This window comes from Lepisma saccharinum, chromosome 2, assembly GCF_977018435.1.
Source record: "Lepisma saccharinum chromosome 2, izLepSacc3.1, whole genome shotgun sequence".
Lineage (NCBI taxonomy): Eukaryota > Metazoa > Arthropoda > Insecta > Zygentoma > Lepismatidae > Lepisma > Lepisma saccharinum.
Window position 1 is genome coordinate 105,036,867 of NC_139230.1, and position 25,440 is coordinate 105,062,306.

At 38.7% G+C, this 25,440-nt stretch overlaps 1 protein-coding gene across 5 annotated transcripts in view; it reads right to left on the reverse strand.

The window, feature by feature from the left end:
- Positions 1–25,440, reverse strand: part of Ca-alpha1D (Ca[2+]-channel protein alpha[[1]] subunit D) — a 1,588,055-nt gene that overhangs the window by 924,096 nt on the left and 638,519 nt on the right. For all 5 annotated transcript variants that reach the window (XM_083117527.1, XM_083117525.1, XM_083117526.1 and 2 more), the window contains exon 18: positions 25,302–25,405. In XM_083117527.1, the coding sequence (XP_082973653.1) occupies positions 25,302–25,405 (104 nt within the window). The remainder of the gene's footprint in view (positions 1–25,301; positions 25,406–25,440) is intronic.

Sequence of the window (25,440 nt, forward strand, 5' to 3'; positions counted from 1 at the left end):
GATGCGGAAAGATGATCAGCATTACAAATTTAAGTAAACACCTCAAAATTTGCAAACCATCGACCGAACAAGGAATATTGAAAAGAAAAATCGATGATCCAGGAACCGAAGCTTCCACTTCCAAGCAAATTAAATTATCCAATGAACGCAAACCAATTAGATCTGCATTCAACGACCAACTCCAGGATTTTTCAATTAAGTCAGAACCAGGCCGTGACATCCTTAGTTTCTTGGACGAAACGAAAACATCTGTACTAAATATTTTGAAAGATAAACTTGAAAACAACTCTATAAAAGTATATGTTGTTCTGTTTTCCGAATACGAGAAAGTCGATGGCACAACGAGTATTTTTTATCATTGTACAAAAAACCAGACATTTTATTTTGCTGACGTCGAAAATTTGGACAACTTCTATTATAAAGTTTCCAACGAGCTGGTTAAGAAACATGACGATTTCGAGGCTAAAGGGTCGGGATGGTCTCTATGTGGAAGTCCTCACACGTTAACCGTTTACGTGAACCAATTCTCGCCTCTTCGCGCTTCCAGCTACGTTCCTCTTCCACCGAACATTCAACACAAGAGGGCTGTGTTAAATATACAGAACAGCGATAACAAGTGTTTTCTCTGGTGTGTGTTGGCTGCACTGCATCCTGTTCATTGCAAAAATAATCCAGAACGGATTTATCATTACAAGCAATACGAGTCCGAATTTGAAAGTGTAATGTCTGACATCGAATACCCGGTGACATTGTCGGATATAACAAAGTTCGAAAATCGTGCAGGAAAACGCATCGCTATTAATGTATATTCTTTTACGTCAGATAAATATCTTGTGCACCCCGTCAGGATAAGCGATATCGACGATGACGATGCTCGTGTAATAAATCTTCTTCTAATTTCAAACGAGGATGTTCATCACTACACGCTAATTCGTTCACTATCACGTTTGGTCAAAAGTCAAACAACCAAGTATGAACATTGCATCGAAGTTTGCCCGAGATGCCTAACCACGTTCGACGATCGAAAACAACTCGATTATCAAAATTTCACCGGACGTCAAATTGCTATCGAGAAACTTGCCGAACATAAAATTTATTGCGGTGACAACAGACCGGCTAGAATGTTGATGCCCGAAACGAACGAAGTCGAAGAATTCAAAATGCACAAGGCATTGTTGGAACATCCCGCAATCATCGTCGCAGATTTTGAGGCGTTCCTCAAACCACTCTCCTACTGCGAACCGGATCCCGAACTTTCCTCCACAACGGCGTACCAGCTTCATCAACCTAATAGTTTCGGCTATGTTGTTGTGCGACGTGATAAAATGAATGAAGCATATATATACCGCGGGCCAAATGTAATCGAACACTTCCTGGAAAAAATGGTGGAGGAGGTTGAGGTAATTGGTAGCGTACTGCTTACATCAAAACCGATGGCACCTTTAACTGAAAATGAACTTCAAAATTACCATTCCACTGAGGTGTGTCCGGTATGTGATCAAAGTTTCACTGATGAGAACAAAAAAATATTCCACCACGATCATTTCAGCGGAAACTACATAGGTGGAATTTGCAACACGTGCAATCTTAAAATCCAGAAACCTAAATTCATCCCCATATTCTTTCACAACGGAAGCGGATATGATTTTCACCACCTGGTGAGACATCTTGGCTACGATCCGAAACGTATAGGTGTCTTGGCCGAGAATGAAGAACGCTACATTAGTCTCAGCAAGCAAGTGTCGATTCCGGGAACGAAAAATACAATCGAGATGCGCTTCCTGGATTCGTATAGATTTCTCTCTGCAAGTCTGGATGCTTTAGCGAACAAACTCACCGACGATCAATTTAAAATAACTAGAGCTAGTTTTCCCAACGTAGACATAGAACTCGTTAGACGTAAAGGGATTTATCCTTACGAATACGTTAGTGATGGTTCTAAATTTAACGACGACGCTCTTCCACTTCCAAGAGAATTTTACAGCAGACTCAGAGAGAAAGGAATCACGGACGAAGAATACCAACACGCGCAACTCATGTGGGAGAAATTAGAATGTAGGACACTCGGAGACTACCACGACGCATACTTAAAATTAGACGTGACGATACTCGCGGATGTTTTTCAAGCGTTCAGGAAAACGGCAACGAATATTTATAAATTAGATCCAGCGTATTTCTACAGTCTACCGGGATTAGCGTGGTCGGCAATGTTATTCCAGACAAAGGTCAAGCTGGAACTGATATCGGATGTTGACATGTTGCTATTCATCGAAAGAGGGATACGAGGTGGAATGGTGCAATGCGTACAGAGACATGCAAAAGCTAATAACGTACACATGAAAGAAGATTACGATTCAAATCGAGCATCGAATTACATCTTCTACGCCGATGTTAATAATCTCTACGGACATGCCATGGTTCAGAAACTTCCTTACGGGGGATTCGAATGGTTAGATCCCACTTCGATAGACATTATTCATTTCGACGATAGCGAGTGTGGTTTCTTCGCAGAGGTAGATCTCCAATTCTCCGACCACCTGCACGACACGTTTTCGGATTTGCCTCCGACTCCCGAAATCAAATGTCCACCCGACTCGATTCAAGACAAGCTTTTGTTAACATTGGACCCTAAACAGAGATACGTCGTCCACTACAAGAATCTCCGGTTTTTGATTGGGAAGGGTGTTCAGATAGTGAATGTTAGAAGAGTACTAAAGTTTAAACATTCCACGTGGTTAAGATCTTACATAGAAACTAACACACAACATAGAACAGCTGCCACTTCCGATTTAGACAAGGACTTTTTTAAATTAATGAACAATGCGGTGTACGGAAAGACCATGGAGAATGTTAGAAAGCACGTAGACGTGAAATTAATTTCCGATAAGAATAAATGTCGGAAGTGGATAGCCGATCCTAGATTCAAGTCGAGAAAAATTTACAACGAGAATTTGGCACTTTTCAATCTAGATATAAAATTGATGAAATTCAGAAAACCAATTTACGTTGGCGCAACGGTTCTCGACTTGTCGAAACTTTACATGTTCGAATTTCATTAAGACGTGATGAAACCCTTCTACAATGATAAGATATCACTTTTGTACACGGACACCGACAGCTTCATTTACAGCATACAAACACCTAACCTATACGAAGACATAAAAAATCCTTCCATGCTTGAGTATTTCGATACTTCTGCGTATCCTCAACCCAACAGATTTGGGATTCCATCTCGTAACAAAAAAGTCCTAGGTAAACTGAAAGATGAATGTAACGGTGATATTATTGTCGAGTTCGCGTGTTTGCGTTCGAAGATGTATGCCATGAGAACAGAAAGTAGCGTCACGAAGAAAGCAAAAGGTGTGGGCAAGAATACGGTGGAGAACAAACTCACCTTCCACGATATTACATCGATTGCCTTTACTCACAATCGACGATACTAAGTATAGAACAAAGAATCCAAAGTGTAGACCACGTGATTACAACAAACGAAGTTAGGAAAGTAGCATTAGATCCGCACGACGATAAAAGATGTATTTTGTCTTGTGGAATCCACACGTTGCCTTGGGGACACCATCGTTTAGAAATTAGTAAAAATTGTAGGCAATGCAATTGAAAAAAAATAAACTTAAATAACTATAACTAAAATAAAAAAAAACTTTGACTGTCTCAAATTATCACATACACAATAAAAAACTAGCAAGGACAATGAATCTCTTTGCTTTCCGAAAGCAAACAATGGAGACTGTACACCGCAAGGCAGATCATGAATTTCTACCTTCCATGTTATCTAAACTCAACGGCCTGTTGATCAATCAATTTTCGGAACGTTGCTCTTCTTGCTGGAACAGGGACGATTTCGGATTCGCGACGATCGACGTGACGAGGAAACCCAACGACGGAAAATACAGAAACAAAATCAACGACTTTCAAAACGTTGTCACGTCGATCGTCGCGAATCCGAAATCGTCCCTGTTCCAGCAAGAAGAGCAACGTTCCGAAAATTGATTGATCAACAGGCCGTTGAGTTTAGATAACATGGAAGGTAGAAATTCATGATCTGCCTTGCGGTGTACAGTCTCCATTGTTTGCTTTCGGAAAGCAAAGAGATTCATTGTCCTTGCTAGTTTTTTATTGTGTATGTGATAATTTGAGACAGTCAAAGTTTTTTTTATTTTAGTTATAGTTATTTAAGTTTATTTTTTTTTCAATTGCATTGCCTACAATTTTTACTAATTTCTAAACGATGGTGTCCCCAAGGCAACGTGTGGATTCCACAAGACAAAATACATCTTTTATCGTCGTGCGGATCTAATGCTACTTTCCTAACTTCGTTTGTTGTAATCACGTGGTCTACACTTTGGATTCTTTGTTCTATACTTAGTATCGTCGATTGTGAGTAAAGGCAATCGATGTAATCGTGGAAGGTGAGTTTGTTCTCCACCGTATTCTTGCCCACACCTTTTGCTTTCTTCGTGACGCTACTTTCTGTTCTCATGGCATACATCTTCGAACGCAAACACGCGAACTCGACAATAATATCACCGTTACATTCATCTTTCAGTTTACCTAGGACTTTTTTGTTACGAGATGGAATCCCAAATCTGTTGGGTTGAGGATACGCAGAAGTATCGAAATACTCAAGCATGGAAGGATTTTTTATGTCTTCGTATAGGTTAGGTGTTTGTATGCTGTAAATGAAGCTGTCGGTGTCCGTGTACAAAAGTGATATCTTATCATTGTAGAAGGGTTTCATCACGTCGTAATGAAATTCGAACATGTAAAGTTTCGACAAGTCGAGAACCGTTGCGCCAACGTAAATTGGTTTTCTGAATTTCATCAATTTTATATCTAGATTGAAAAGTGCCAAATTCTCGTTGTAAATTTTTCTCGACTTGAATCTAGGATCGGCTATCCACTTCCGACATTTATTCTTATCGGAAATTAATTTCACGTCTACGTGCTTTCTAACATTCTCCATGGTCTTTCCGTACACCGCATTGTTCATTAATTTAAAAAAGTCCTTGTCTAAATCGGAAGTGGCAGCTGTTCTATGTTGTGTGTTAGTTTCTATGTAAGATCTTAACCACGTGGAATGTTTAAACTTTAGTATTCTTCTAACATTCACTATCTGAACACCCTTCCCAATCAAAAACCGGAGATTCTTGTAGTGGACGACGTATCTCTGTTCAGGGTCCAATGTTAACAAAAGCTTGTCTTGAATCGAGTCGGGTGGACATTTGATTTCGGGAGTCGGAGGCAAATCCGAAAACGTGTCGTGCAGGTGGTCGGAGAATTGGAGATCTACCTCTGCGAAGAAACCACACTCGCTATCGTCGAAATGAATAATATCTATCGAAGTGGGATCTAACCATTCGAATCCCCCGTAAGGAAGTTTCTGAACCATGGCATGTCCGTAGAGATTATTAACGTCGGCGTAGAAGATGTAATTCGATGCTCGATTTGAATCGTAATCTTCTTTCATGTGTACGTTATTAGCTTTTGCATGTCTCTGTACGCATTGCACCATTCCACCTCGTATCCCTCTTTCGATGAATAGCAACATGTCAACGTCCGATATCAGTTCCAGCTTGACCTTTGTCTGGAATAACATTGCCGACCACGCTAATCCCGGTAGACTGTAGAAATACGCTGGATCTAATTTATAAATATTCGTTGCCGTTTTCCTGAACGCTTGAAAAACATCCGCGAGTATCGTCACGTCTAATTTTAAGTATGCGTCGTGGTAGTCTCCGAGTGTCCTACATTCTAATTTCTCCCACATGAGTTGCGCGTGTTGGTATTCTTCGTCCGTGATTCCTTTCTCTCTGAGTCTGCTGTAAAATTCTCTTGGAAGTGGAAGAGCGTCGTCGTTAAATTTAGAACCATCACTAACGTATTCGTAAGGATAAATCCCTTTACGTCTAACGAGTTCTATGTCTACGTTGGGAAAACTAGCTCTAGTTATTTTAAATTGATCGTCGGTGAGTTTGTTCGCTAAAGCATCCAGACTTGCAGAGAGAAATCTATACGAATCCAGGAAGCGCATCTCGATTGTATTTTTCGTTCCCGGAATCGACACTTGCTTGCTGAGACTAATGTAGCGTTCTTCATTCTCGGCCAAGACACCTATACGTTTCGGATCGTAGCCAAGATGTCTCACCAGGTGGTGAAAATCATATCCGCTTCCGTTGTGAAAGAATATGGGGATGAATTTAGGTTTCTGGATTTTAAGATTGCACGTGTTGCAAATTCCACCTATGTAGTTTCCGCTGAAATGATCGTGGTGGAATATTTTTTTGTTCTCATCAGTGAAACTTTGATCACATACCGGACACACCTCAGTGGAATTGTAATTTTGAAGTTCATTTTCAGTTAAAGGTGCCATCGGTTTTGATGTAAGCAGTACGCTACCAATTACCTCAACCTCCTCCACCATTTTTTCCAGGAAGTGTTCGATTACATTTGGCCCGCGGTGTATATATATATGCTTCATTCATTTTATCACGTCGCACAACAACATAGCCGAAACTATTAGGTTGATGAAGCTGGTACGGCGTTGTGGAGGAAATTTCAGGATCCGGTTCGCAGTAGGAGAGTGGTTTGAGGAACGCCTCAAAATCTGCGACGATGATTGCGGGATGTTCCAACAATGCCTTGTGCATTTTGAATTCTTCGACTTCGTTCGTTTCGGGCATCAACATTCTAGCCGGTCTGTTGTCACCGCAATAAATTTTATGTTCGGCAAGTTTCTCGATAGCAATTTGACGTCCGGTGTAATTTTGATAATCGAGTTGTTTTCGATCGTCGAACGTGGTTAGGCATCTCGGGCAAACTTCGATGCAATGTTCATACTTGGTTGTTTGACTTTTGACCAAACGTGATAGTGAACGAATTAGCGTGTAGTGATGAACATCCTCGTTTGAAATTAGAAGAAGATTAATCACACGAGCATCGTCATCGTCGATATCGCTTATCCTGACGGGATGCACGAGATATTTATCTGACGTGAAGGAATATACATTAATAGCGATGCGTTTTCCAGCACGATTTTCGAACTTTGTTATATCCGACAATGTCACCGGGTATTCAATGTCAGACATTACACTTTCAAATTCGGACTCGTATTGCTTGTAATAATAAATCCGTTCTGGATTATTTTTGCAATAAACAGGATGCAGTGCAGCCAACACACACCAGAGAAAACACTTGTTATCGCTGTTCTGTATATTTAACACAGCCCTCTTGTGTTGAATGTTCGGTGGAAGAGGAACGTAGCTGGAAGCGCGAAGAGGCGAGAATTGGTTCACGTAAACGGTTAACGTGTAAGGACTTCCACACAGAGACCATCCCGACCCTTTAGCCTCGAAATCGTCATGTTTCTTAACCAGCTCGTTGGAAACTTTATAATAGAAGTTGTCCAAATTTTCGACGTCAGCAAAATAAAGAGTCTGATTTTTTGTACGATGATAAAAAATACTCGTTGTGCCATCAACTTTCTCGTATTCGGAAAACAGAACAACATATACTTTTATAGAGTTGTTTTCAAGTTTATCTTTCAAAATATTTAGTACAGATGTTTTCGTTTCATCCAAGAAACTAAGGATGTCAAGGCCTGGTTCTGACTTAATTGAAAAATCCTGGAGTTGGTCGTTGAATGCAGATCTAATTGGTTTGCGTTCATTGGATAATTTAATTTGCTTGGAAGTGGAAGCTTCGGTTCCTGGATCATCGATTTTTCTTTTCAATGTTCCTTGTTCGGTCGATGGTTTGCAAATTTTGAGGTGTTTACTTAAATTTGTAATGCTGATCATCTTTCCGCATCGAGCACAAGACTTAGAAGGTGACGAACAATTAATTCTCGAACCTGTTTCGCTACATCTTGCCCTGTGTACCGATAAATTGTTCCTTGAGATTAGCTTCCCACAAGTAACACATTCAGTTTTATCATTTTTACGATTGAAACTGGTGGTGGATGCCATTGCTTTTTCGAAAATCACAGAAATCAAAAAGTCTAGTATATAGCGATACAATTTTCAGGTATGTTATTTATATAGAATTTCTTGAGGTGAAATAGAAAATGCACGATCACGTCAAAATTCAATCTGGTCGAAATTACTATGAAAAACCACGTGAAACACCTTTGAACTTGAAATAATAGATGGTATGTAGCTTCAAAGAAAGTTAAATACCTATTTTTTTTACAAAAACAAGAAGCGCTGCAACAGGACGTCCGTACTCTTCGGCTGCTCTCACGAGACTGACTGATCTGCAGTATATGCCGTCTTATATAATAAAAGCGCGGACCGTATTGAAAACACCTGTAATAATTAACCAATCAGAAGACGCCACGTTAGATATGACTCATCACATTACGTCATAACTTGTTGCAACATGTTGTGTAATAGTTTACTCCCTTATAGTTAATACAACAAAGAGCATTAGATATGAGTCATCACAATGTTACGTAATAACTTGTTGCAAAAACGTTGTGCAATAGTATACCCTTATAAGTAATACAATTAAGAGGTATTTAATATGAGTCATCACAATGTTAGTTACATGGTTCTAGTTAGGATGATGATTTTTTTTTGGTTTGTTGGATAGGGGTTGAAGAAGACTATTTGTTGTAGTGACCACAGTATTGTTTTTTTTTTGTGTGTGTGTGCGTTTTCTGTTCTCTTACGAGAATTAATATAGGTTGCCATAGAACCCTCCAATTCATGACTTAGGAAAAATCTGTTTGCGGATTCATCACGTACGCCTATACGTGAGTAAAATATGAATAGAACCTATGTTCGGAAATCCAAAATGGCGACCGGAAGTGGGATTATCTTGGAAACAGTAAGACTTAGGAAAAATCTGTTTGTTGATTCACCACGAACACCTATATGTAAGTAAAATATGAATAAAACCTATGTTCGGAAATTCAAAATAGCGACCGGAAGTGGGGTTATCTTGGAAACGGTAAAACTTAGGAAGAATCTGTTTGGTGATTCATCACGTACACCTATATATAAGAAAAAATATGAATAGAACCTATGTTCGGAAATCCAAAATGGCGACCGGAAGTGGGGTTATCTTGGAAACGGTAAGACTTAGGACAAATCTGTTTGCTGATTCATCACGTACGCCTATATGTAAGTAAAATATGAATAGAACCTATGCTCGGAAATCCAAAATAGCGACCGGAAGTGGGGTTAGGGGCCAGGAATCTTAAAAAAAATATTATTTGTTTGTTTGTTTGCGTCACAATATAGGCGTGCACGCGCGTGTGTGTGGCACATCGTTCCCGAGAGAGAGGTTTACAAAGGTCACGATATACAAACATTTGACCGGGGCTTGGAAAATTACGATAAGGTGCATTCATCCTTCAAGAATAAGAAACTGCATTATTTACTCATCACGTTGTGTCAGCGCAATAAATAAGGCGCTGAAAATAGAGAGAAAATAAGAGTTTTTGAGGTTTGGTGAACCTCAATTAATAAAAATAAGTTTTTGAGGTTTTGGTGAGCTCCAAATAATCAAAATGAGTTTTTGATGTTTTGGTGCTGTTTTCTACGCTGTGAAACATCGTCAGCGCAATAAATAAGGCGCGGAACGTGGAGAGAAAGTGAGTTTTTGAGGTTTGGCGAGCCCCACCGAGCCCCACCGAGCCCCATTTTCGGGCGTTGAACTCTCTAATCTGCACTACTAGTTATCTTGGAAACAGTGAGACTTAGGAAAAATCTGTTTGCGGATTCGTCATGTACGCCTATATGTAAGTAAAATATGAATAGAACCTATGCTCGGAAATCCAAAATGGCGACCGGAAGTGGGGTTATCTTTGAAACGGTAAGACTTAGAAAAAATCTGTTTGCGGATTCGTCACGTACGTCTATATGTAAGTAAAATATGAATAGAACCTATGTTCGGAAATCCAAAATGGCGACCGGAAGTGGGGTTATCTTGGAAACTGTAAAACTTAGAAAAAATCTGTTTGCAGATTCATCAGGTACACCTATACGTGAGAAAAAATATGAATAGAACCTATGTTCAGAAATCCAAAATGGCAACCGGAAGTGGGGTTATCTGTTTGGGGATTCATCATATACACCTATACGTAAGAAAAAATATGAATAAAACCAATAGTGTTCGGAAGTCATGCAGGTTTGGACGTGACGACGCAGTTCAATAACATAGGTTAGACCAAGAAAAAAACCTTGGTGATTTTATTTCGAGTAAAATGTTGGCAACACTGCGAGAAAATAAGGCTTATGTCTTACAAGAGCAAACCATTAAGGCGAGCCTCACCGAGCCTCACTTCGAGCCTCACTTTCGGTTGCAGCTCTGTCTTTATGGTTCTACTCTAAAGTAGGTCAAAGCACGTAGAGGCTCTCGTGTAGTTTAGCACGAAAAAAAATAAATAGGTTAAGTTATATCACGTAAGATCGTGGCATTCGTACCAAGTACGAGTGAGAAAAAAAAGAAAAATAGGAAATTTTACAAAAACATCGCTAAACGCTAAAACATCGACAAAAATTTGTCAAAATATGTCAAAAACTGATTTTCAATTGATAAAAAAGAGGCTACAAATGCGTACCTACCAAGTACGAGTGGGAAAAAAATGAGATGCAGTGAAAATTGCACTGAAAAATCGTCAAACGCTAAAACATCAACAAAAAATTGTCAAAATATGTCAAAAAGTGATATTCAATTGATAAAAAAAGAGAATACCTACTAAGTACGACTTTGAAACGCTCAACTTACACTACTCAAATTAGTATTAAATTGTCCCAATTATAGTTCACGAGCTTAATATTATCATATATCACTCATTAGAATAATTTTCACATTGTTTTCACTACGTGAGATGACATTTCATTTACATTTACGATAAAATAGTGGTTTGGGTGTAATAACAGTTTTCATTAATTAATTTAGAGATGCATTTTTATTTGTTTTGTTAATGATTAGGTTAATTCGTTATTTCTCGCGAAAAGAGGGAACCACAGCTGAAAGAAAATACACAACTTGTATTATTGAGGTCAAGAGTTCGTTTTAACATCACCTTTTGCACCCATAGGCTAATCACGACTCGGGATACATTTAAATTGGAATCTGAAACATTATGCGACCTGACTGGAACTCGGAAAAGGACACACCGATTACAAGACGTCGATACATTACCACTTGGTCTGGCGAACGCCAATAATAATGAGGGGTTGTGGGAGTGGGAGAGGGGTGACGGAAAGTAGAAAATAAATAGTATTTTTGGGGATCTTTAATGTTATATTTATACACATACAAACCTAAGAAAATATTTATTTTAATACATGTGTGTCGGGGGTGGGGAAGGGGGAAAAGAGAGGGACAGAAAGATATTGGGAGACATGGGACGAAGAAGTGATTGTGGAAAATGTTTTATTTGACGTTCAGTAATAAAAACAATCAAATCAATGATGATCATCTTATAAATACCATATTTAATGTAAATTTGTTTTAAAAATGGGGGCGGGGAGCTGTTTGTTTTACGTTCAGTGCAGGATAACAAGTGGAGACACATAGTGGTTCGTATCTCACTTTAAATTGTAAGTCCAGGCCCCATTAGCCTATCCGTGTATAACGTGGATTTAGAATTCAGTAGAAAATAACGTCGATCTAGTATTTTGGATTTTAGATGCGTTGGGACCACTAAAATTTCTAATTCTTATAATAAGAAACCTGTCCTCATATTACCATTTTGAAAGAGAGAGAGTTAATTGTATAACCTTCCGTTGTTAGTTTCAAAGAAGACTAATTCAAATAGTAACAATGGGAACGAATAAAGCTTACGAAACGTTTTTGCCACCGTGGGGATTTGAACCTACGACCATTAGAGTGACACCCCAGTGCGATAACCACTACCCCACGAGCTCGTTCTTTCTTACGACATGATTATGAGTTAAGACCAATTCGTTCAATATGCATTAGAAATATAATCCCCACCCGCCTCTTTATAAACAACACAACCAAACGCTCCTTTGTAGCAAATGAAATAAAGGTGGTATGAATGTCACAAAACATTTAAGCAAAATCTACTATATTTACGACGCAATCGTTTTACATGGAGAGGCTACAGCTTCGAAAATTGAGGTTGTGACGTGGCTTCTTGTAGTGGTAGGGTAGATATTCGTATGGCAAGGTTCCAGTGTGCACTAGCCAGTAATTTTCGAGAAAAATACTCCAATTTCTTTTTATGATGGTAAAGTGGTTCGGTGATAGGCTATCAGTATTACACGGCGAAGATTATAGGTTTGACTTCTGTTCGATTACCCCTATTATTATTATTATATATAGCAAGTAAGTATTGTATTTAATTAATAATTTAAAGAAATAAAAATGTTATATATTTTTTTTTAAAAAATAACACTCCTTTCTAATGATTTTTCAATGTTATTTTTGAAAATAATTTTTCACAATATGTTTTTGAATTTCTCATCATTTTACTAGGATTTGCATTAAAATGATCCATGTGTCATATTCGACGAAATGTCATGTACAGCGAAAGTTATACATTTTTATTTAGGGAAAATTCTCAAGAAAGAAAACAAATAAATACTTTTGACATCCTTTTGTAAATAGTATTTATTTTACATTATTTTTTGTTCACCACGCACAGTTGTATTCTTGTAAAAAGCATGAAAAACAATATATTCTCTACATTTCGCAAAGCAAATAATATACGAATTTTCGTAATAAGTAAAATGCAATAAATAATTTTTCGGTTTAATAAGAAATAAAAATCGCAGAGTTAACCGAACGGTGAATCGAACACAGAATTTTACAATCCATAAAATTCCGTGTAGCCTTTGCAATGAAGTGATGTAGTTTCAAGTAATAACATTTCATGCAAAACCGCACGTTATAAGATTGTTCAAATATATTAAATCAATGTGTCCATAAGTTATTATACTGTCAGCCATTTGGCACATCTCGTTACAAAATCTCAGCATATCACCATTCACTAGTTAATCGAATTGTATATTGATTCACTTCACAGTTCAATGTGCAACAATAGTTTCGAGTCATATCACGTGAGATGTAAACTCAATTCAATTCTCTCATTGTATGTAACTTGTATGTTGAGCTCATGTAGAAATATCAATTATGAGCTCTAAGCTAAATTTGACGCTACAATCGCTTGATCAACTCTTGTGTCTCGCTGCCAGACATTCTACGTTCCTGTTTGCTCCTGGTCGCTTCTGCATTTCATTATCATTGTTTTTACCTCTGTTTCATTCTCATCGTCGTTATAAATCTACGTAATTTCTACAGTTTACAGTAGACAGAATCTACTGTTATCAATTGTAGTACTCTACTGTTATCAATTGTAGTACTCTACTGTGTCTCTCGGAAATCTACTCAAAATCAATGATTTCCTACTGAACACCTTCAGTAGGCCTAATGTGTAATTACAGTTGAGCAACTGTACTACTTCAGTACTACATGTAATATTGCATGTAGTGTGTTTGAATTTCAATTTGAATTCAAAATTTTGGGTGCGTCAGCACTTAGGCTATTTTGCACCTGTCACTTTATACGGGGTCCAGCCCCTTACCAGAACTAAAATAACATAACTGTAACGTCGTGTTGTAATTAAAATATTAAAATATTCTGAATTCGGTTAAAAGCTGAGGCTGTAAAGAGGCACTCAGCACCCACAAGGACCAAACACAGGACAACACAGAAAATTATACTGGCCATGGGGCCAGTCGCCAAAACCTCGTTCGTCTGCAAACTGAAGTACGTGGAAGCAATAATTGGGTGTACATACTTCGTGGAAGGTCATCCCTTACACCCTTGTAGTGTGTTTAGCTCAGCATGTTAGCTGTAAATATAACTTTTTATTCCTCCTCACTAACAATTTGTTTTTATATCTATTTAAAATTTAAACCAACCTCTCTTCCATGTAGTACACCCTGAACTGCATTTTGCAGACTAACGAGGCTCTGGTGACTGGACCTACTGTTAGTATAATCTTTGTAGGACTGCGTGTGTGTTGTCCTTGTTTGTGCTGACTGTCTGTCGCTTTACAGGCTCAGCTTTTAACCCAGGTAATGATATTTTAGTTTTCAGACACGCTTTTATTTTTGTCATGATAAGGGGCTGGACACCCTATAGCGTGACGGGTGTAAAATACCCTAAGTTGTCAGGCACACAAATTGTAATTCAAATTTAAAAAATCTTAACATAGATGTTTCAAAACACCTATTGATCTACTGAAACCAGTACAGTAGAGAAACTGCAAGTGAAATTAATTTATTCAGTATAGTGTATAATATGTTAAGTTTAATATTTTGGCTGCAAATATTAATTTCATACCCCCTTATTATTCTTTTGTATTTATATCTTTTGGAAAATCTGAACACAGTAGATGTTTCAAAACACCTATTGATCTACTGAAAACAGTAGACAAAAGTTTCATTGGAGTAAGTAGAAAAGAGTCATGAAATAATAACCAAAGAAGTCAACCATTATGAATTAATGTTACATACTTTTCTTTATTTCACTTTCCAAAACCTAGGAGCTCAAAATAATACATGGCATGCGATTTACTAGACAGTCTGCTTTTCTGTGATTGATTCGTCGTGTCCAGTCGGGGATAACTTCCGTTCAAGGTAAAAGGGGAAGGGGAAGAAATCCACCACAGTACCATGACGTATGAAGTAACATGTTCACAGGCATCCAATGCCTGATAAGGGTTCACCTGACCTTGGAAGTGTGGGAAACACGTTTCATTCTGGTTTTCAGAATGCTGTGGCTAAATCTGGAACTAACGGTGGAATAAGAAATAGTTTGTAACATTTAACAATGACATTTCGCATTTACAAAATATGAGATATGTAGACTTTGATTTATTTATTATAGTAGACGGTAGAGAATTACTTACCACGAAAGTCAAGTTCTAAATTGCAGACATCAAAATGTACTCCAGGTTGTAAAATACATTTGTGATAGACAGCAGATAGGTTAATAAGGTTTACAAGATTGCTAACGACTCTTAAGACAAACGTTCAACGAAGGTTATTGAGTGAGAAAATGGGAAATTGTTAAAAGTAGCGGCCTAGTTGAGTGAAGATCGAAGGTTCGAATCTCTTATAGAACCGGCTATTTTTTTACACTAATTTTTGGTGCGTAATATATTTAATGTATTGTCGACATTTATAAGAAACAAAATATGAAAACTCTCCTCCTCTGTAACGGTGCGGTCTAAGATTCTGTGCTTTGGATTCCGACTGCAGCGGGATGGCATGGATTCGAGTCGTCCTGGGTTCTCGGCCTGTTATCTGTATAGGACCAGTGGAAACCCACCATCGTGAGGAAATTGGGGAGCTACGAGTGACTGGTGTAACCTGGTTTCAGATATCTTCTATAACGGCTGAGGGTTCGACGTGCTGACCAACGTCACCTCGTTGCCAGTTGATGGTAACTCTAGGTAGGATTGTGGAAGGGAGACTAACAGTCGGGAGATAGCCTATGGCCCTTCGAGGTTTTAAAATATGAAAACTATTCCTTCCGTAAATCTAATTTCTCGTCATTGTCACGTGAGATTTCTTTTCAGTATGACTCCTTCAATACTAATGAGTTCCTAAGTAGGATTAAGAGATGGACAGAGAGATATTAAAATATGAGTTCACTGTTTAAAAAATTAGCATTAACACATTTTTATATTCACATACCTCTTTACAAATTCCTGAGCACGTCACTACAGATGAACCAATCTAGTTCACACTAGAGCCTTGGATTATCGATATGGGGTATCCTACAATTACAGTCAAACCACAACCTCAATTCTCGAAGCTGTAGCCTCTCCATGTAAAACGATTGCGTCGTAAATATAGTAGATTTTGCTTAAATGTTTTGTGTCATTCATACCACCTTTATTTCATTTGCTACAAAGGAGCGTTTGGGTGTGTTGTTTATAAAGAGGCGGGTGGGGATTATATTTCTAATGCATATTGAACGAATTGGTCTTAACTCATAATCATGCCGTAAGAAGGAACGAACTCGTGGGGTAGTGGTTATCGCACTGGGTTGTCACTCTAATGGTCGTAGGTTCAAATCCCCACGGTGGCAAAAACGTTTCGTAAGCTTTATTCGTTCCCATTGTTACTATTTGAATTAGTCTTCTTTGAAACTAACAACGGAAGGTTATACAATTAACTCTCTCTCTTTCAAAATGGTAATATGAGGACAGGTTTCTTATTATAAGAATTAGAAATTTTAGTGGTCCCAACGCATCTAAAATCCAAAATACTAGATCGACGTTATTTTCTACTGAATTCTAAATCCACGTTATACACGGATAGGCTAATGGGGCCTGGACCTACAGTTTAAAGTGAGATACGAACCACTATGTGTCTCCACTTGTTATCCTGCACTGAACGTAAAACAAACAGCTCCCCGCCCCCATTTTTAAAACAAATTTACATTAAATATGGTATTTATAAGATGATCATCATTGATTTGATTGTTTTTATTACTGAACGTCAAATAAAACATTTTCCACAATCACTTCTTCGTCCCATCTCTCCCAATATCTTTCTGTCCCTCTCTTTTCCCCCTTCCCCACCCCCGACACACATGTATTAAAATAAATATTTTCTTAGGTTTGTATGTGTATAAATATAACATTAAAGACCCCCAAAAATACTATTTATTTTCTACTTTCCGTCACCCCTCTCCCACTCCCACAACCCCTCATTATTATTGGCGTTCGCCAGACCAAGTGGTAATGTATCGACGTCTTGTAATCGGTGTGTCCTTTTCCGAGTTCCAGTCAGGTCGCATAATGTTTCAGATTCCAATTTAAATGTATCCCGAGTCGTGATTAGCCTATGGGTGCAAAAAGTGATGTTAAAACGAACTCTTGACCTCAATAATACAAGTTGTGTATTTTCTTTCAGCTGTGGTTCCCTCTTTTCGCGAGAAATAACGAATTAACCTAATCATTAACAAAACAAATAAAAATGCATCTCTAAATTAATTAATGAAAACTGTTATTACACCCAAACCACTATTTTATCGTAAATGTAAATGAAATGTCATTTCACGTAGTGAAAACAATGTGAAAATTGTTCTAATGAGTGATATATGATTGTCAAACACATACATGAATAGATTATATTAAGCTCATGAACTATAATTGGGACAATTTAATACTAATTTGAAACGATTAAAAGCATTAAAACGACAAAGTAAACTTTTGCGCATCTTTCTGCCGATTGGCATTATTGAAACAATATTTAACCAATGGGGGGACGTTATTTGGAAATGCTGCATTGGTTGAACTTCCTGTGGACAAGACCGTGAGTCACGCCTCCTGCTCCTCCGAATCGAACTTCACTCTGATTGGAGGATCGTATATTTCACAACACTTCCTTGTTTCAGAGCTACCAACATAATTTCGTAAGACGTTGGACTTAGAAAAAATCCATGCGACAGATTTTTTGAACATGACTGTACAAATACCTCAGATGTGTGAATGAGAGAGAGAGAGAGAATGAGTGAGCGATTGAGGAGGCAATGTAAACAGTTGTTGATTGCAATATTTTTTTGTTGTTACAATATATATATTCACATTTTTACCGTTCGTCAGTGTTGTTATTTGACGTTTTTAAGGTATCGGATATTATGCTATTAGTGTGTTATGATTGTTCGAATCTACATATTTAAGGTAAACAAAGCAGTGTAATATTTCAAGGTATTAATCTCCGCCTCGCATTAGTACGATAATAAACGACCGTCTCAGTACCGAACTTAAAAACCTGGACCGTAAGAGTCACGACCGGTTTCCCGTACTCATAATGACGTCTGACCCCGTGCCGGGGTATGAATGACACGTCATTTCGGGACCGTGAGTTCACTCGTTACACTGGTTCCCGCGCAATGCACATCGTTGCTAAAAACGCACGTACTGCAAGGGAGCTTTGTTGCCCTTTAAACTCCCCGTCCAAGCAGCTTTGAGACGGGAAATAAGGCGAAACAATGTGTTGCGCAAAGGAAAATATTGTAGAGATGCCGAAATTTTCTATTGTAATTTCTGTGTTTAAATTCCTGCCATGAATTATTGCCTGAACTCGCACGCATTCATAATAATTCTTACGCGCATTCTATCCAGGCAGTCGGTTTCTAACAAGTTCGCGGGTTTGTTCGTAGGAACAGTATTGAGTGATGGCTGTTCTGTGAAGTGTTTTTTTCTTGATGCATGAAAATGGGAAGGCAGTAATATGATAGTGGAGCAAAAGAAATGATAATTCGTGTGACAAGAGATATTTCGACCAGACGAAACGAATGGGCTAATCTCACTACATAAGCCAAAGTGTCAAGTGCACGGCCGAGTTCTTGGGTTATATCAGAACAGTGAAAAAGGTATGTAAAGAAAAAAGGGAACAACAAAACGTTGCATCAACTAAAATAGAAGGAAAAGGACGACCCAATATTTCATTGGGCGAGATTTTGCAAGGTGTTGTGAGAAGGAAGATACACGACTTTTATTTTAATTATCCAGTTCAACAGAATCCATTATGAACAGCATTTTAAACTTTTACCTTTCACTCATTATATTCATTGAAAATGTATTAATGTTTTTAGTCTTTCTGCCTCTCTTAATGAACCTACAACTCTTTGCTTATTACAAGAGTTGCAGCTGTGAAACAGACCAAATAATGGCAATATTTCAGGTGGGATGTATAGCAACACGTTAAATGTTGAAACCACCACCACTACTCTACAAGATGATTAAGTGAATTTTGCGAGATAGACACAATTTACATGCGTTTTTGATCTAAATATATTTCAAAATGTTAGTTAGCGTGAAGGCTTCAAATGTGTATTTTTTTTTAAATATAATTTTTATGCGTTGCCATCGCTTGTACACACCTCTGTTTCCCTTTAATATGAATTCGCTGTACACAGCAGGTGTGTATACAGAGAAGACTGGATCTCTCAACGACTTCATTCAAGTCGTCCTAATCGAACATCGATGCACTCAATATATATGTTTAAATGTGCGACATAAAATAATACTTGGAAAATGACGTTCATATAAAGCCGAGTTGAGTTGTTTTCTCTGGTTAAATCCACTTTATGCACAGATAGGCTAATCGGAAGTAGACTTACGGTTTAATGTAGAATCCGAAACACTATGTACAGTGTCTCTCAAAAGATTTAGGACAACGACATTTTAAATTAGGCAACCCAATTTACACAAGGCGTTGGTGGGTTGCATGTAGAGTTAGGCTCAATTTCAGGGTTGACACATGCACAATAGATATTTATGAAATACGCGAAAGAAATAGAAACAAATATTATTGTATAAAATTATAAAAATGTCGCTATTACATGGCAAATGACAAAATTCTTTCTGATAGAAAAAAATAGGTTTTCTAGTATTGCATCGCTAATGAATCTACAGAAAGGAAAAGAGGTGAGAGGAAACGAAAGCTGACAAAGGAGAGGAGACAGAGAAAGCAAAAGGAGAAGATGAAAAGTAGAGGTGCGAAGAAAGAAAGGATAGACGAGGAGAGAAGAAGTAGTGAGAAGAAAGGGAAAAGATTCAAGGAGAGATGAGGAGAATGGAGCAATGATGAGAAGAGAGAAGGAAAACGAGAGTAGAGGACGAGAGAAGACGAGAAGAAGGGACTGGAGAGTAGAGTAAAAGAGAGAAAAAGAGCAGAACGAAAAGACGAATACAGTGGAGTCGAAAATCTAAGACAGGAGAGGAGATAAGAGGAGTGGAGAAGAGTGGGATAGAGAAAAGATGAGAGAAAAGTAGGGAAGGCGATATGAGACAAAAGCAGAGGAGAAGGAGGGGAGAGAAGAAGTAGGAGAGAAGAACAGAAGGGACTGGAGAGAAGAGGTAGTTGCAGAAAATATCGTCTCGGCGTCAAGAATTGATGCACTGTTCAAATTATCGACATGAAACATTTAATAACATTTTGAAATGTATTGGAGAATGTATTAGATCGATGCGAAATGCCTTTTGGCTGATTTCACAGAAAAATAAAATCTTCCACGTTAGATCTTTGATTTTACCTACGATGATATCACTAAAAACATGAATGTAATTTTAATATTTATAAGAATTATGCAACATTTCTCGGTTCGTTGAAATGGAGATTTTGTAATTTAATAGTCCCCTTCCCCATCGTTAATTCCAAACTGAATCATTCCGGTTCACACAGTGTGAACAATGAACACAATGGGATATGTCTAAAACTTACGAAAACTTTCTGCCACCGGAAGGGTGTGAACCTACGACTATCAGGTTGACAATCCTTAACGATAACCATTACCCTACAAGCTGCCGCTCCTGAAAGCAGATAGAAGGAGCTGACCAACGTAAAATGTAGATGTAACTCTCCTCCTACATGTAATGTGCAAAGAATACTCGTTTGTAACAAAGAAAACGAAGGTAGTACCAATAGGTGAAAACATTTGATGGAGAATTGCACATGATGAAAACTTTTCAATCAATATTTGCGGAGGCATCCTTGCATTGAACTCGAGTGGGAAAATGGGTAAAATTAGTATGTCCTAAATTGCCACAAATATAAATAGTTATTTCATTAATATTTTTCAATGTCTTTGAAGCAGTACACAATTATCGTTAGAGTGTCATAATTCACGATGTTATACATGAAAATATCCTTTTGAACGTGTGTCAATTCATTTTTTATATATATATAAATTCCAGATGCATAACAATGTAGCCACTATGCACTGCTATTACAAATAAATGCCACATTGTTCTTGATTAATAGAAGGATAATTGAAAAAAGGGGCACACCTTGTGAGGAGGATAGAACCTGGAACCGCTAGCAGCCCAATCGAGAACTCTAACCACTACACCACGCCTTTACCTTCCGTTTAAACAACAATTTTTAAGTGTTCTGTCCCTCCAAAATTGTAAATGTCGTTGGGTATACATGTAGTTGAACTTTTACTTTAGTTTTGAATTGCTTTCTTGCAGTATAGCAGTTATCGTCGAGAAATAATTTTCGAAGTGATGAGAATATTGGAAGTTGTGAAAATTTAAGTTATTCCTCTAACGAAAAATTGTCGAACCCTCAACCGTTATGGTGGCAATTCACCGGATGTTACCTCTGGTTTTAAAAAAGTAAAATGGATATTACAGACGTAATGGTAATATCTTACAGAAAAGGCGTCAAATTTCTCAAGTATCTGTGCATTTTTTAGTGACAGACCCGATACGAAAACTCAATGGATTCTGGCAGTATAGTGAAAAGACTGGGAACCACGGCATGAAAGAGCAGGCCCTTGAGACAGCTCTTCTTCGCCGGTAAATAAATTCACTGATATATTTAAAAGTGTTTCAAAAGTATAATTTTCAACCTGCCGAATCCTCAAACTATAGTGGAACCACGAGCAAAACAACCTGCTCAGACTCGCGACTCCTGTGCACCGTACTCCCGCGAGTAGGGGTAGGGGGAGAGTGGACCATGCTTCCTTATGGCCCGAGGTGGAGGGAAGAAGGGAAAGCTGTGCATGGACTTTTCGTCCCAAGGTTTTTTTACTTGTGGTCGATCTTTACCTGCATAGCACGTATGAAGTGCCTTTTTTTCGTTTACGTGTAATTAAAAATCAACTGGCATATACCGCGTGAGGCACCTAAAAGTACCACCTGAAATAGCGAAGAAACCAGAAACAGTAGCGATGTGAGGTTTGTGGGAAACAATAATATCAAATGGGGCTCGTAATCGGAGGTATGGGGTGGGTCGAAAAATATTGACAAATGGGGCACCTGGAGCAAAGTCATATTTTTTTAAATGGAACGATATACAATATATGCATAATATAAAAGAGCATACGCAGAGAAACACAACGCCGTTGGTCTCATGCATCTACTGCACATAGGAACGAAGATATGGCCATGTGAAAATATGTAAACAAACTAACAAGTGGCCCACTTGACCGTCAGTACCACGGCATGTAAGACTTCTCAGGTGCCTGACAGAACTGCCTTTACGCAGAGCAAGTTTTGATAGCAGGTCCACGAGATCGTGTTAGTTCATAGCAAGCAGTCGTAGTGGTAAGAGCGAAGATTATGGTGTTCACAAACATAGAAAAAGCGGACATGATCCTGATTTATGGGGAATGCCCAAAGAATGCCTCAGAAGCCTACCGTGTGTACGTTAGCTCCCGTGAAATTGCCAGGGATGCTGGGATGAGTCAGAGAAGTGTATTGCGCATTCTGCACACACACACAAGTTTCACCCATATCATATCTCCCTCCATCAGGAACTTCACGGGAATGATTTTGTGGACCGTGTTCGGTTTTGCACATGGTTGTTACGACACGACACACCCGATTTGTCACGTATCCTCTTCACTGACGTGGCAACTTTTACCAATCATGGAAATGTCAACCTAAGGAACATGCACTATTGGTCGGTGACAAATCCACATTGGCTTCGCCAGGTGGAACGCCAGCGCCCATGGAGTGTGAACGTGTGGTGTGGTATAGTGGGTGAACATCTCATTGGCCCTTTTTTTAAAACAAGGGACACTGAATGCTGAGCGATACATACAGTTTTTACAACATGAACTGCCTGTACTATTGGAGGACATACCACTTCAGACAAGGAGGGACATGTGGTACCAACATGACGGGTGCCCAGCTCACAGTGCAAGACGCGCTACAGCATGTGTGGAAAGTACATTTCCAAATCGTTGGATTGGACGTGGAGGGCCTGTCAAATGGCCGGCTCATTCCCCAGATTTGACACCGTTAGACTTTTTCCTGTGGGGAAAGCTGAAGGACATTGTCTACCGGGATGTGCCAACAACTCCAGAGGATATGCAACACCGCATTACTGCGGCCTGTAGGAACATTCCCTACGAGATGCTACATTCTGTGCAACGATCTTTGCGTGGGCGCCTTGTTGCCTGTATCGCAGCTGACGGCCACCACTTTGAACACACACTTTGACAGGTTTTCGCTTCTTACGCAGTGGTTCTTCGACATACTGTCATGGTCATTTTCATTATGCTGTAACACTGTCAAATACATGGTGCTGACGATGTCTACTGTATTTTTTCTTCCTTTAACACGTTCTATCTTCATCTTGTCCAATGGCTTCCGACATCTCATACTTGTACATGCCGTGGTACTGACGGTCAAGTGGGCCACTTGTTAGTTTGTTTACATATTTTCACATGGCCATATCTTCGTTCCTATGTGCAGTAGATGCATGAGACCAACGGCGTTGTGTTTCTCTGCGTGTGCTCTTTTATATTATGCATGTTATTGTATACCGTTCCATTAAAAAAAAATATGACTTTGCTCCAGATGCCCCATTTGTCGATATTTTTTGACCCACCCCATACCTCCGATTTACGAGCCCCATTTGATATTATTGTTTCCCGCAAACCTCACATCGCTACTGTTTCTGGTTTCTTCGCTATTTCAGGTGGTACTTTTAGGTGCCTCACGCGGTATATTAGGGCTGATCCGATACCGATACCGATGTATCGGTATCGGTGAGTATCGGTTGATTTTCTTTTACCGATACCACCCGATATCAAAGATTTTCAGTGGCTAGGAAAGTGGGCAAAGGGAACAGCTCGTCTCAACATCTGTCCTTTTTACAAGTTCGTTCACCCTTCCTTGTGACAGATTGGGAGACCAGCACATAGGTTACATAGATTTTCCTACAAACACTGGATAAAACCCCACCCTCCTGGGAAGCAGATGGCAAGATCAAAGGCATGGGTAAGTTAATGCTGGACCCAAACGTATCTATGAAGGCGTGTAACTGCTTAGTTAACGCTGTGGAAAATAAACCATTCATTGCCAATTCTTGCTTGAAGCTCGTGGTGGTAAGATAGGTGGATGTTTTTAACCCCCCCGCCGCACTAATGCCAGGTCAGGTTGTTGCGAAGTTCTTGGAAAAGAGGGAAATTAGCTTTGTTTTATCTTTCGTATGACTGCCGGTATCGCAAACGGTGTAAATATTGCGTGGCTGTTGGCTGCAATATGAGGTAGGGAAGCGAACGAATAATTTCTAATTATTTTGTGTTACCTTAAGCAACAGTAAATAATGTTCTGGGCACACGACTTGCGTCAGTAAACTAGCATTTCGTCTGTTGCAGTATCGCAGGAAGAGAACATCATCCTGCAATGTCCAAGCCTCTAGCTATTTTCCAATAAAAATGTCTAATCACAATAATAAGTTAGAAGAAATAACTCTCATTTTCACAATTACCAATATGCTCATCACTTCGAAAATTATTTCTCGAAGATAACTGCTATACTACAAGAAAGCAATTCAACACTAAAATAAAAGTTCAACTACATGTATACCCAACGACATTTACAATTTTGGAGGGACAGAATACTTAAAAATTGTTGTTTTACGGAAGGTAAAGGCTTGGTGTAGTGCTTAGAGTTCTCGATTGGGCTGCTAGCGATCCCAGGTTCGATGCTCCTCACAAGGTGTTCCTTTTTTTCAATTATCCTTTTATTAATAAAGAGCATTGTGGCATTTATTTGCAATAGCAGTGCATAGTGGCTACATTGTTTTGCATCTGGAAAATGTATATATATATAATAGTGAGAGGCGTGAGATCCATCTGCATGGACCCACATAAGCATCCATGGGGGTATTTGATCACAGGCCCGCATGATACGATAGCGAAGGTGGTGTGCGTTACGGATTTTCTTGGAGTACACAAGCTGTTTCAAGCAACCTAATAGAAAACGCCTCGGCACGTTCGGCACGGTGGTAACCACATTGAACACATCCTCTAGGACATACCGGTGGATACTTTAGCACGCGGTTTGTATCTTTCAGTGCGAGTAATTTTTGAACCGTAACAGATATCCAAAAACTAATTACAACATTGAATTCGTTGGAAAATTCTAATGTGTTTTAATACCTCACATGGCCCCCTTGCCATTTGAAAAAGTTCACCTCGATCCAATATGACGGACTTCAAAATGGCGGTCATGTACCGAAAGCACCCTCACATACGGATCCCTTACCCCGATCATGTATCACCCAATATAAGTGTGTGTGTGTATATATATACATATATTTATTCATATCTGTCTCTTTATACACACACACACACACAAACACACACACATCCTCTAGGACATACAGGTGGGTACTGTAGCACGCGGTTGCCATCTTTCAGTGCCAATAACTTTTGTACCGTTACAGCTATCACAAAACTAATATATATATATATATATATATATATATATATATATATATCTTTTTACACATGCAATAATTCATAACAACCATTACCTTGGTTATCTCTTGTGTCGTCGTACCCATATTCCTCTTCTCCTTCATCTTCCGTGTCAATAGGAATTTTCATTTGACTACCCATCTCTTCATCTCTTGTAGACCTGTTGATGAAGGGGGAAAATATCATTAGTGTACA